Genomic DNA, 13,753 nt, shown 5'->3' with positions numbered 1-13,753 from the left:
GAGGAAGAAGGATTATAGGTATTAGACAGTTATGTCTCTATTCCTCTCAAACCAAACAGAGACAAAAAATGTAGAGTGACTTAAATTAGTATGAAAGAGTTATGCCTAAAAATAATACATGCATTTTCAGGAAAATAAAAAGTAAACCTTGTATCCAAGAGAAATGTAGCTAGTTAAAGGTAATGTGCAACACAAACTAAGTTCACCTTGATCTATCTCATTCAGCCTATTTGACTACTCCCGATGGCATGGGGAAATGTTCAGAGTAGCCTTCATAGCTGAATTTAGGCATGAATGGGTGAAGGGTTCACACAATGGATCAAGTTCACACATTTGTCATTTCATTCTCAGACTAAATTTTCAGACATCCAACATTCTAGAAAAACTTAAAATTTCAAGCTTAGATTAGATTATTTAAGAATTATCTTAACAAAAACAAAGGTGATGATAAGCTTAATTAAATATTTTATAATTGAGCTTTGTAAAAATCTCATCAGAAAGGTGGAGAGCAAATATATTAAAAAGGAGGCAGAATAATTATCTAACTTGCTTATCTAAAATGAGCACGTTTCAACAATGAAGTGGAGATCTTTTTTAAACGTTAAAACCTCATTTAATTTTATGTCTTATAGAGTTTATAATGAGTAAAAGATTATATAAGCGTAATAATTCATCTGTAAACCTAGAAATGTACAGCCAATTTTGAAAGAGATGCACCCTAGCTCAGAAAAATGTTATTGAATAGGTTAATGCTGTTGTCATGAAATGCTTCTTCTAATAAACAAACATAATAAAATAAAATAAAATAAATTTAAAAAAAAACCTAAAAAAAAAAAAAAGACTAATCCAAAAAACGAAAAAAATCCCTCAAATCTCAATTTCAGTAGCAGTTTCCTTTTGTTTTGTTTCCTTTTTAAACAAAAGTAATAATACACATGATGAGTAATTACCAAATGCTTAGGCTGAAACAGCAGGTTTACCCTGTGACATCACCTAGCACGACTGATAAACAGAGGCCAGTGAGCCAGCTCAGCAGCAAAGGGTGCTTGCTGCCAAGCCTAATCACCTAAATTCAATCTCCAGAGCCTACAGGGTGGAGAGCCAACTCCCTCAAGCTGCCCTCTGATCCATAACCTTCCACAGGCATGTTATGGTATGGGCACAGCAAACACACACACACACACACACACACACACACAAATTAATAAGTAAATACATAAATAAATGCAAAATAAAGGAATGAACAAGGCACAAACACTTCCATATAATGGGCAATATTTATAGATGTCTAGCTGGAATTCCACACTATCATAATCCAATGCAGAAATCTTACCATCCTTCATAGATAAGGCATTTATTATAGGACTACAGAAAGGGAAACAAATACTATCATTTATTACTGTCTTTTAATTCTACTAATCCAGCTTGTGGATGCAACCTCCCATACCTTGAATTTACTTTACCTGCATGAATTAACATCTGCAAACATTCTATAGAATTGTGATAAGCTGCTTCATGAATTGGCATCCATCCCCTGTTATCAGCAACATCCACACTCCGGCCTCTTTTGAGCAGCTTCCTTAAGATCTTAACATTGCCTTCTCTGGCAGCAAGTCCCACTGTAGAGCATGTGTCTGAGTATGCCTCTGTAAAATCCATTCTTTTGACCAGTCTATAAAGCAAGGTAGAAAGACATTACTACAGTCAATAAAAGAAAACTGAACTCCTAGAGATCACAATGGGTCTGTCTAGCATCCCTCACATGAGAAAATTGGAGAAACTACCTGTTACGCCACAGCCTCTGCTACAGGCCAAACCAGAGACTCTCAAATCAATTCCTAGGCATGTTGTTATTAAAAATATCAAGGAGGGGCTAGAGAAATGTCTCAGTGCTTAAGAGCACTGGCTGCTCTTGCAGAGGACACAGGTTCAGTTCCCAACACCCACATGGCAGCAAACAACCATCCTTAACTCCAGTTCCAAGGGATCCAACACCCTCCTTTTCTGGCCTCTTCAGGCACTGCATGCATATGGTGTATTTACATACATGCTGACAAAAACACTCAAACATATAATAAATTAAAAAATCAAAAAGAAATTTAAAATATCAAAGAAGTTTTTAAAGTTATCTTCCCCCTCTGGAAATGTCCAGCAGCTCTTTCCAGAAGACTTCCTGTTCATACCCCACCAAAATGAACTGATACTCTACTGCTAAGAGCAGACTACCTCTAGTGAATCCCAATTGTGTGTTCTATGGGGAGTGGGGCATTTACCCTCTATAGGAATGAAAGATGTTTACTGAGGAAAACAAAGGCTAAGAAGTGATCCTAGGTGTCCTACCCTTGTTGGTCCTTTCCAAAAGGGCTAAACACTCAGGTGCCCCATCCTGAATGAATATATTGAAACCAAGAAATAGTAACCACAAGGAGAGTAGGTCAGCTTTCATACACCAGCATTATCGCCCACAGCTTAATCATCTGCCTTCAAAGCTCACTTCAAGTTTTCCTACAGTCAAAGTCCAATACGGCTCTCAGTATATGACTTGCAAATTAACAAAGCATGCTGGGTAAGATTCAGGAGTCTAAGGGAAAAAGTTACCTGCTAAGGGGTAGCATTCTCAGTAATAGTCCCATCACCCTTCTTAGTTTTTCTTATGGTCTTAGGTAATTCAAATGCCATCAGGCCCAATACAGGTGGAAAACTTTCTAGAACCACATTCTAAGTAATTTATCCAGAAAGAGTTTGAGGAAAGCAAGTGTTTAAAGTAATCATGTAAGGGGCTGGAGAGATTGCTCAGTGGTTAAGAACATTGTTCTTGCAGAAGACCCGAGTTCGAATCCCAGCACCCACATGGCAGCTAACAACTGCCTGTAACTAGTTCCAGGGGATCTGATAGCCTCTTCTGTCCTCTGCATGCATTGCACGATATGGGTGCACTCACCTACATGCAGGCAATACACACATACACACAAAATAAAAATAATGAATATTTTAAAGTAATCATGTAATAATTAAGTAGTAGATCTAAATTTATGCACAGTCACCTTTAAAGCTATAATGATAGGCTACAGTAAGCCTCACAACTAATATTAGCTATGTATTAATCTGACTGTGTCAACTGGTCCACTTACTAGAGTAAGTGAAGATTTTTACTACCAACATTTATTTATTCAATTAGCAGCTGTTAGGCAGCAGCTAGATGATCAGCAATGAGTCTACAAGGGTGACATTAGCACAGATTCTATCTCCAGTTGTTGACAGTCTCATAGGAATGATAAACACATGTGGTCCAAGATAGAAATGTAAAGTACCATAAGATGGCAAGCCATACAAACTAAAGAATCATCTGTGTCCCCTTAGGGAGGGATATGAGTTGTGCCTTACTAAACAGGAAGAATTCCAAAATGAGAAAATGAGCAGAAGAGCATCGCTAGGCAGAATTCGGAAAGGTGAGTAAGCCAGGGGAAGGTTCAGCGACTAAGGGGAACAGTTTGTTTTGGAAGAAGGATTAGATAAGTAACAAACAGTAGAAAAATAAAGTTACAAAGGTAGCTTAAGGCCAAACTGGGGGGAGGGGGGATCTTGAATAGTAACTTATACTTTTTTTTGAATTATGCTAACTTCTAGACAATTACATGCAAATTTTATAAAAGAGAACAAATAACTCTATGGCAATTTAAAAGTATGTTCATTAAATACAAGAAAACATTTCTGCATAGGGAACACACAAACAAGGACACAACTTTAAAAAACACTAAAAACAGTGTTTGGGTAAAAACAGGTGTGATTCCCTTTCCAATTTTTACTGGCTTTTCTCTTGGCTATAAATAATATTGATGGATTTAGAATAATGGATAATAACCTGAAAAAGTCAGAACTTAGTAATATCTTCAAGCTTCTTAAAGGAAAATCTAAAAGATATGTGCTCTAATAACAATAGCATTCCTTTCAATCCCTAACACAAACTAGTTAACATAACAGACTCAGAAGATACAATACATAAACCTCAGATGGGGAACTGGGGGATGTGGCTCAGTGGTGGAGCATATGAAGCACAAGGCCCTGGTCTGATCCTCAAACCTGTAAAGAAAAAAATTAAGACAAAAAAAGAAAAAAGAAAGAGGTATGATAAAAGCACTGTGGATAACAGAATGTTCCTTATTCTTAAAAGATGCATGTGTATGATGGTACACACCTTTAATCCCAGCATCAGAAGGCATAGACAGGCAGATTTTTCTGCATTTAAGGCTAGCCTGAAGTGGTAGTGAATTCAGGTCACCAAGGCAACACAGTGAGAGTCTGTTCAAAAAAACAATGCATGTAAAAAGAAGTTGTCAGTAAAATGCCAAACATGTGCAACTTATCTGAAATGCTCTAGATTACTTAAAGTGTATATCAGAGTGAATAGGAAGAAACTTGTGAAGTGAGAAAAAATAACAAGGGTGGGAATAAGAAAAATAATTATGTCAGGCACTGTGAAACTACAACTAAGAGAAAATATAAAAAGACCTGGCATTTCTTTTCCTTTGTATGTGTATGAGTGTACTGCCTGCATGTATGTACATGCACCCATGTCGTGCAATGCCCACAGAGGTCAGAGAGTGCGACAGAACCCCTGGAACTGGAGTTGTGGATGGTTGTTAGCTGCCATGTGGGTGCTGGGAAATGAACCCAGTTCCTCTTCAAGAGCAACCAGTGCTCTTAACTGCTAAGCCATCTCTCCAGGCCCCAAGATCTGGCTATTCTTAAGCTGGAATTTTTTTTGTAGTATCTGTTGATTTCTTTTAAACACAAATACTCCCTCAACCTGGACGGATGCTTTAGGATTCTCTAATAATACACAAGACCATGAAACAGAAATCCTCAAGAACAGCAATCACTAAAAACTACTTCTGTCTTCACATACCCAGACACGGTCATGATGGTTCAAGTGAGCATCCTAGAGAACAGTTTGGGAGGAAGAGCTCCAGCCAGGAAATTACAGTATTTCTTAAGCTCTTGACCTCTTGGAGAAACTCATGAAACAAGTTTCTCCCCAGAAAAAAATGCACATCCAACCATAAGTTTCTAGGTTCAATGAGAGGTTCAAAAGCCTGCAGAGTTTTGTGTTAAGAACTTCTGTCTGCTCTTTTCCTTTCCATCTTTTTAATTACCATTATTGAACCAATACAGCATATGGTATATATATGTACATAAAATCTTAAACTTCATTTTCAATTTTTTGGGCAACTCAAATACATAATATATTATCACCTTAACGGGCTGGAGAATGATGGCAATGGTTAAGAGTACTTACTGCTCTTGCTCAGAACTAAGGTTTGGTTTCCAAAACCCACAATCCTCTTTTTTTTTTTTTTGGTCTTTTCCAGACAGGATCTCCCTGTAGCCCCAGCTGGCCTGGAACTCACTATGTAGACCGGGCTGGTCTTGAACTCACAGAGATCCTCCTGCCTCTGCCTCCCGAGTGCTGGGATTAAAGGCGTGCACCACCACGCCTGGCTACAATCCTCCACTGCAGTTCCAGGAGATTCAACATCCTCTTCTGATCTCCTTGGGCACCAGGCATCCATGAGGACCACAAATATAGATGCAGATATACACTCATATACATAAAAACTTTTTGAATGAATCTTAAAGTACAAACAACACAGAGGAAAACAAAAACAGTAGGTTTCCCAATCGCCACTGATTCCACAGACTTTCTTCTTAGTGTTTTTGTTCTTAGTGAATTTATTAAAGTCCTGCCATGGCCCTGCAAGAATAGACTAGCTGTTAAATAAAGGAGGAAATCCAGGAAAAACAACGTATTTGAAAGTAAATAAAAGAACTGTCTTCAAGCAGAACGGTACACATCCAAATATGTGCTCAGGAAAGAACGTATAGACTCCGGTTTCATCCTCAAGTGTTCGTTAACAAACAAAACAGCACCAATTCGTGTGAGAAAGACTATTCGCTGCACTGTAAAACGAACGGTGGGCAGTGGGAAAGGAAAGAAATGGACAGCATGGCCACTTTTTACTGAGCCACAGAGAATATTAAATATGAACACGACTGTCCCGCGCGTAGTTTAAATACGTAAGCAACTTCCATTAGAATCACAGTTGCTCTTTCCCAGGTATAAAACTATGGTTGTCGATTTACTGCATCTATTTAAAAACTAAAGGGATAGAGGATTTTTTAAAAATCAGATACGAGCTGCATTTTCGGCTGCTTCAGCTGCTGTTTCCAATTTTCAAAGCACTGCAGAAGTTCCACGTGCCAACTGCGGTGCCGCCAATTGTGGTGCCATAGTGCGTCCTATCCGGATGGCACCCGACCCCACTCCTGTCAGAAAAAGGGGAAACAAACAACTGCTGCAATTCCCGCCACCAATTTCCGAAGAGAACTGGGGCGCCGTTCGCCCGGCACACGCACTTCACCCCGGGCTCCAGCGACTTCCCGAGGCGGCAGGGAGGTCGTGGGTTTGCTCCCAGGGTGTCTACAGAAGGACGAAGGCGCTGGGCCAGCAGGCAGGAAAATAACGCCTACCAGCCGCCGAAGGCCTTCCAGGGCTGCAACCCAGTGTGCTTTGCGCCTCGGAGGCCAGCGCGCCTGCGCCGGGGGCAGCCGGTCACTGTCGGCCAGGCGTCCCCGGAAGGGGAGCCGCCGGGAAGATGTGGGTTTTTGGGTACGGGTCCCTCATCTGGAAGGTGGACTTCCCCTACCAAGACAAGCTGGTCGGTTACATCACAGACTACAGCCGACGCTTCTGGCAAGGCAGCACTGACCACCGCGGGATCCCCGGCAAGGTAAGGACCCGGCCGCCCCAACCCCGAGACCGCACCACAGACCGCCCGGAGCTCTGGGCAGACACGCTCTCAGGTCTGCTGCCCGTGCCTCTCCCCGACCCAGGACACCCTAACGCCTTCAGACGCCCGCGGTTAGTTTCTTGAGGCGAAAGAGGAGACACGGACACACAAGCTCGCACATGGTTGAAGTGTCCGTTTCCAAAATAATCCCCAATTAAGCCGACTTTGGTCATTTTGATTTACAGGTATAAAGTTACGTTAACTTTGTTATATGAGTAACAGTGCAAAATCAGCATTATTTTAATGGTTCCTTCTTCTCCAAAGTTCTCCTGGGTTACAAATGTATAAACTTATCTATCATACAATATTTGCTGCATAGCTCATTCATCTCAGTACGTGTTCAGAAATTTGAAGTGGCTTGCTGCTTATCAAACCAGCTTAGTACTGGCTGAAAAACAACTAATTCATGAAAAAAATAATAATAAGTATGAAGTAGCTATTAATCCAGATAATTCAGACACTTATTTTGGTAAACTTATACCCTTTGAAACTTTTTTAATGCTTGTATGGTTCTCTAAATTAAAATTAGCCTGGCTTGGTGGTGCAGGTCTACATTCCCATACTCTGGCGGCTGATGCACAAAGATCTCAAGTTCAAGGCCTGCCCAGGCAACTTTTTGAGACCCTGTGTTAAAAAGTACAAAAGCTTGGTGGTAGAGCCCCTGCCTAGCATGTATGAGGCCCTGAGTTCAATTCCTAGTACCAATTTAAAAAATTTTTAAGATACTCTGACGATTTATATGAGCTAGATTGCTGATTTTAAAGGGAAAATTAATATTAACCAAAAGTACAATATTCTAAAATGCTGGAAGCCAGGAATCAGAAGAGATTTAAATGAGAGAAAAAAAAATCAAGGCTCTAAATAGTTTGTGCCTGCTCGTAAGACATAGGATTGAAATGAAATCATGAAAAGAATCTGAACCAAATCTAGAATTTGGCTTTAAGGTGGACTGTACTGGCCTGCCGGAACCTGACACAGGACAAATGCTCATGCACAAGCCAACCGAAATGTCTTAGGCAAAGAATCTCCAAGACTGTTATAATATTCAAGACATTAAAGAATTAAACTAAATGAAATGCCTGTTATCAATTCTGATGACTAAACCTTGGGCCAGATTCCCATTTTTATGACCAAGCATTAAACTGTGTATGTGGCTATATTTTGCTATTCTAGTCTCAACCAAGTGTAGTGTTTTTTAACATATCAAGGTATGTGTACTGCCAGGCAGATTGTTGATAAGAAACTATCTGATCAATACAGTAGTCCATGATTCTTTAAAGGGAGAAGAGGATGTTATCCTCTGACAATCCACACACAAGCAGTGGCATGAGAGCACCCACATACATAACAAATGCAAAATAAATGTATATGTATTAAAATAAAAGGAGAACGGGTCTATAAAAGCCAGGGTAAAAATACCCATCATGACTTTGTACTTACTGAAATTCTGCTTCATGTTGTTTATTAAAATGAATTGCCAGCCTTATATAAATGTTAACTGTCTGGACAAGAACACAAAAGACTACAAAACTACTCAGCAATTTAGAATGACTTATTTACTACTTAGGACATAAACTGTCTTTACAGGAATATAAATCCCAGTAAGTTAATTATGAGAAAAACAGATCTACAACTGTAAGGCTCATTTCATTTCCACATAGTATAGTGGAGAAAATATTACGTTTGCCTTTTAACTTCATTAAACTTTAATTGCTTCCTAGCTTAATTAAGCATCTGTCATAAAACTCACAGCTTCTCAACAAAACTAAGATTTGATGTTAAGGAATCACCTTCAACTTCAGAAAAGCAAGCTGGTTTGGTTTGGTGTCAGACAGGGTCTCTTGTAGCCCATGCTGGCCATGAACTCGCTAGGTAGCTGAAGGTGGCTTTGAACTCCTGATCCTCCTGCCTCCACCTCCAATCTGGTAGGGATTAGGCCTGTACCACCACAGGTAGCAAAGGAAGCATTTTAATTTGAGCGGTAAGCATGAAAATTTACAAAATTATTTGCTTTTTTATTATTAAAAACATTACTACCCAATAAAAATACTCGTCATGACTCATTATACATCTTCCAATCCTATTCATGTTGAAAGACCCCTTCTTAGCCAGGTATGGTGGTACACAACTGTAATTGCAGCACTTGGGAAGCTGAGGCAAGAGGATTGCCATTCTTGAGGCCAGTCTGGGCTATAGTACACTACCCTGTCTCAAAAAAATAAGGGAATGGAAAGGGAAAGAAAGAGGGTGCCAGAGTGTAGCTCTATTAGCACAGTGCTTGCCTAGCATGCACAGAGCCCTGACTTCAATCCCTAGCACTGCATAAACTGCCTGTAGTTATCAGAAGTTAGTTCAAGGTCATCCTCAGCTACATATCAAATTCCAGGCCAGTCTGTGCCATGTGAGATCCTGTCTCAAAAAAAAGACTCCCAAGACTCCCTTTAGTTTTGCTGCTCCCTTCCCAAAGAAAGGTGCATTTACAAGCACAGTCTCTCAAAAATATTGACTCTAAGGGGGCTGGAGAGATGGCTCAGCAATTAAGAGCATGTACTACTCTTTCAGAGACCTGAGTTCATTTCCCAGCATTCACATCAGGCAGCTCACAACTGCCTTAACTCCAACTGCAGGGGATCCAACACCCTCTTCTGTGGACACTGCATTCACATGCACAAATGCACATGCAGAAACATAAGATTCCTACTCTTATTTTTTAAAAATCCATTTTAGGGCTGGAGAGATAGCTCAGCAGTTAAGAGCACTGACTGCTCTTGCAGAGGACCCGGGTTCAATTCCCAGCACCCACATTGCGGCTATGAACCGTCCTTAATTCCAACTGCAGGGGAATCCAAAGCCCTCTTCTGACCTCCACAGCATTGCACAACACGGTGCACTCACATACATGCAGGCAATACACTCAAAATATTTAAGCCAGGCATGGTGGCGCACACCTTTAGTCCCAGCACTCGGGAGGCAGAGGCAGGCAGATCTCTGTGAGTTCAAGGCCAGCCTGGTCTACATAGTGAGTTCCAGGACAGCTAGGGCTACAGGGAGACCATGTCTCAAAAAGACCATGAAAAAAAAAAGAAATTTTTTTTTAATTTTAAAAAAATATCCATTTTAGGGGCAAAGGGCTTAAATGGTTTTTGTTTATTTTTGTTGTTGTTTGTGCTGGGATTAAAAGCATGCACCACCTTGCCCAGCCAGGAGTTTTAGAAAAAGATTCTAAATAAGTTTTGTCAGTACTGCTAGTAGTCCCCATCTCTACCATCTATTAACAGTCATGGGACACCATTTACTTCCTCTTTAAAAAAAGACACCACCGGGGCTGGAGAGATGGCTCAGCAGTTAAGAACACTGGCTGTTCTTGCAGAAGACCCAGGTTTGAATCCCAGCACCACATGGCAGCTAACAACCGTCCTTAACTCCAGTTCCAGGGGATCCGAAGGCCTCTTCTGACCTCCATGGGCATTGCATGACACGTATGCACTTACCTACATGCAGTCAATACACTCATACACATAAAATAAAAATAATAAAATATTTTTTAAAAGACACCACCATTCCCTCCCCTTGTACTCGTTTTCTATTCTGCCTGCCACCGCTCAAGTCCAAGCCTTCTTTACCCCTAATTCTTTGAAAATTACAACTGAGCACTTAAGTAGTGACAACTATGCAAACCAGAATATTTGTAAGTACTTTATGGGAAATGAATAAAAGAAACAGTGGGAGTTTAACAGAGGGAACTGCTAAGTCTGCCTAGGAAGTGGGCCAAAACTTTATGGACAGATAGCCAGGTGACCCAACAGGTAAACAAGAGAGCAGGCCATTCCATACTAGGACCAGTATATTCAAAGACATGAGTAACTGCAGGAGTTGTAAATAAGTCAGTATAGCTTGAAGGGGAAAATGGAAAGAAAGGAAGGTGTATCAGTTTAAGTCATGCTAAGGAATTTTTACTTTATCCTGTACAGTATCACAACCTTGAAAGATTCAAAACCAGAAAGCTAGTCTAAGCCTGAATTCAGAATAGACTAGAGGGAAGCAAAATCAGAGGCAGGCAGAGAAATCACTAAGGAGGTGACTGAAGAATAAAAAAAAACAAAACAGGTAGAGACAGCTCCACAGTTAAGAGAAGATACTGCCCTTACAGAGGACCTGAGGTCAGTTCCCAGCACCCACATCAGGCCACTCACAACCACCAGCTCCAGTGGATCCAATGCCCTCTTCTGGCCTCTATGGGCATTGTACTCACAGGCAGATGCACACACACACACACACACACACAAATAATCTTAAAAGACAACTATAAGCCAGGCATGATGGTACACATCTTTAATCCCAGCACTCAAGATGGCAGAGGCAGGTGGATCTCTGTGAGATCAAGGCCAGTCTGGTCCACATAGTGACATCCAGGCAGGCTGGGATTAGGGAGACTCTGTCAAAAAAACAAAGACAACTATGAGAAATGGATGAGCCAGATGGAAGGGGAGGACAAGGAGAGCTGGTGTACAGAACTTGTCAGCTTGACTGCTAACATTTCTCACTTAGCATTCTATTTCTTCCTCCTTCCATTCTAATTTGAATACTATACATTTTACCAATCAGATCTTTCCAAAAATATTTCTTTTATGATACCTATATCCTGATACTCAAGTGCTACATTTTCAGTTTTCAATTTCTCCCACATTTCAGTGGCTTTTATTTCCATTGTCCTTATAATTTCAATTCTGCCCCACCCCCCAGGGCCCCAGACAGGCAAGTAATACTTACTGACTGTACCGCCAGTCCTCAATTCCATTCTCTGGCTTTACAGATCTGACTCTGTGCTATTTTCCAGTCATCTGTCTGAATCGTCTCTCTTACATGAAGGATCCTCTGTTACAAACTCAAAGAGTAGGTTGCAAATACCTATAATCCCAGCACTTGGGAGTTTGAAGCCACTCTGGGTTACATTAGGCATTGTATTAAACACACACACACACACACACACACACAAAATCAATTCTGTTAGCCTTTCTATAAGGCATTGTAAAGTTCATTTATGAAGGTAAAACAGCAGCAACCTTGAGACATCCGCTGGCATATACAAAAGTAAGGTACTTCCTAACTTAGAAGTGTAAAATCACTCATCTGCTCATACCCAAGACCTTAGTTCAACCTGCTAGCAGGGCTCTAAAACTATAAACTCCAAATCAGTTCCATCAGATCACCTGAGATGTTACCTATTCTCAGGATGCAGCCCTACACAATCAGAAACTGCTAGATAATGTTTTCGGTCCTCTAGGTAAAGTGCTTCTTAAATGTAGTAAAGCTTTATTTACTCTGTGACAAGCTTTTAATGTTTATAATTTAATTCAGAAAAAAATGCTTTTTTTCTACCTTTTTCATAACAGCCTGGAAGAGTTGTGACTCTTGTTGAAGATCCTGGGGTACAGTATACTTTTTTTACATAGTTTTAATTTAAAATGTTCAACTGTTTCTCCATTTTAATGATCAGTGAAATTTTATCACTGATCATCACAGACAATCTGAACTACACTAAGTCTAGAACTCTTTTGTATTTGTTGTGGAGTTTTTTTGTAGTTTTGCTTTTTCCTGTTTGTGGGAGATGGAAGTTGGTAGAAAAGTTTTATGATGCAGAATGCAAAGTAACAACAAAATACAACCAAATAATATGTGGTCTCATTTTTATGAACATTCATTAGGTTAGTTTGTTCACTGAGAATTTTGTGGTCCTCTTTGACATTAATAGGAACAGACTTCTTAAAGCCAGATTTACCCACTAAGAATCAAACAGAACCTTTAAAGCGCTCTTTATTTATTCTTTATTTTTTAGGTTCAAGGCAATGAACCTAGGGCCTAGAACATTTGAAGCAGTGTTCTTTCACTGAGCTATACCCTCATCCCTTTTTATGTGCCTTTTTTTTTTTTTGAGACAGGGAGACCCTGTGGAACTTACTACATAGACCAGGTTGGCCTCAAATTCCGAGGTCCACCTTTATCTGCCTCCTAAGTGCTGGGATTAAAGGCATGTGCCACTATGCCTGGCTTATTCATTTATTTTTATTTCATGTGTATGAGTGTTTTGCCTGCATGTATATAAGTACACTATGCATGCAATGCCCACAGAGGTTAAGAAGGTGTTGAATTTCCTGGAACTAGTTATGGATGGTTGTTAGCCACCATGTAGGTGCTGGAACTGAACCTGGGTCTTCTGCAAGAACAACTACTGCTCTTTAACCCTGAGTCATCTCTCCAGCCCCCTTAAAACTCTCTTGAAATCTGCTAGGAACCTGTTTTCAGCCAAAAATAGAAAATTCTTGCTAATTTTATAACAGTGCTTGTGTTTTTTAAACAAGTTTGAAGCACCTGAAAACTCTTATTTAACTGATAGGACTCAGTTTCTTTTAACCTTGGAAAGGAATTTATTCAAAAATCAAGCAGCTCCATGGGTAGGTGCCACCTGCCTTTAATTTCGGCACTCAGGAGCCCGAAGCAGGAGGATCACAAGTTCAAGGCCAGCCTAGACTATGTAGCAAAAACTTGTCTCAAAAAAAAAGAAAAAACAATGTATTAATAACAGAGTAATAATAGTGTAACTTTCAGAAGGCTTGCAGTAATTTACAAGGGATAAAACATCTATAAAAAGTAACTTCAAATTAACAACTGTAACTCCTAATCATCAAATGGCACTGTTTTATACTTTCTTAATGACCAATGAACACTTGATGAGTTTAAAAATAAGACCTAATCTAAAAAATTTGATGAAAGATATCTATCATAATGTGCTTAAGATACAAATCAATTACTTATTCAGAATAAAGGTTTTAAAATGCTCAATTCCTACAATAATAAGAAAAAAAACAAGCCGGGAGTGGTGGTGGACGCCTTAGTCCCAGCACTCT

General features: G+C 39.9%; 2 protein-coding genes across 6 annotated transcripts in view; one reads left to right on the top strand and one right to left on the bottom strand.

Moving 5' to 3' along the window:
• Asb3 (ankyrin repeat and SOCS box containing 3) overlaps positions 1–13,753 on the bottom strand; it is a 148,027-nt gene that overhangs the window by 120,798 nt on the left and 13,476 nt on the right. For 2 of the 4 annotated variants that reach the window (XM_017795581.2, XM_029558623.1), the window contains exon 2: positions 1,464–1,672. In XM_017795581.2, the coding sequence (XP_017651070.1) occupies positions 1,464–1,659 (196 nt within the window). In that variant the 5' untranslated portion in view covers positions 1,660–1,672. Of the gene's footprint in view, positions 1–1,463; positions 1,673–4,195; positions 4,300–6,414; positions 6,548–13,753 lie in introns of those variants that run through there. The other 2 variants (XM_029558624.1, XM_008823021.3) reach the window with 2 other exon arrangements.
• Positions 6,568–13,753, top strand: part of Chac2 (ChaC cation transport regulator homolog 2) — an 8,426-nt gene continuing 1,240 nt past the window's right edge. Inside the window, exons 1-2 of one of the 2 annotated variants that reach the window (XM_008823019.3) lie at positions 6,568–6,788; positions 12,242–12,277. In XM_008823019.3, the coding sequence (XP_008821241.1) occupies positions 6,654–6,788; positions 12,242–12,277 (171 nt within the window). In that variant the 5' untranslated portion in view covers positions 6,568–6,653. The remainder of the gene's footprint in view (positions 6,789–12,241; positions 12,278–13,753) is intronic. The other variant, XM_008823020.3, reaches the window with a different exon arrangement.

This window comes from Nannospalax galili, unplaced genomic scaffold (genome assembly GCF_000622305.1).
Source record: "Nannospalax galili isolate Female #2095 unplaced genomic scaffold, S.galili_v1.0 scaffold286, whole genome shotgun sequence".
Taxonomy (NCBI): domain Eukaryota; kingdom Metazoa; phylum Chordata; class Mammalia; order Rodentia; family Spalacidae; genus Nannospalax; species Nannospalax galili.
Note: the sequence above shows the minus strand (reverse complement) of the source record. Positions and strands in the feature narration are given on the sequence as shown.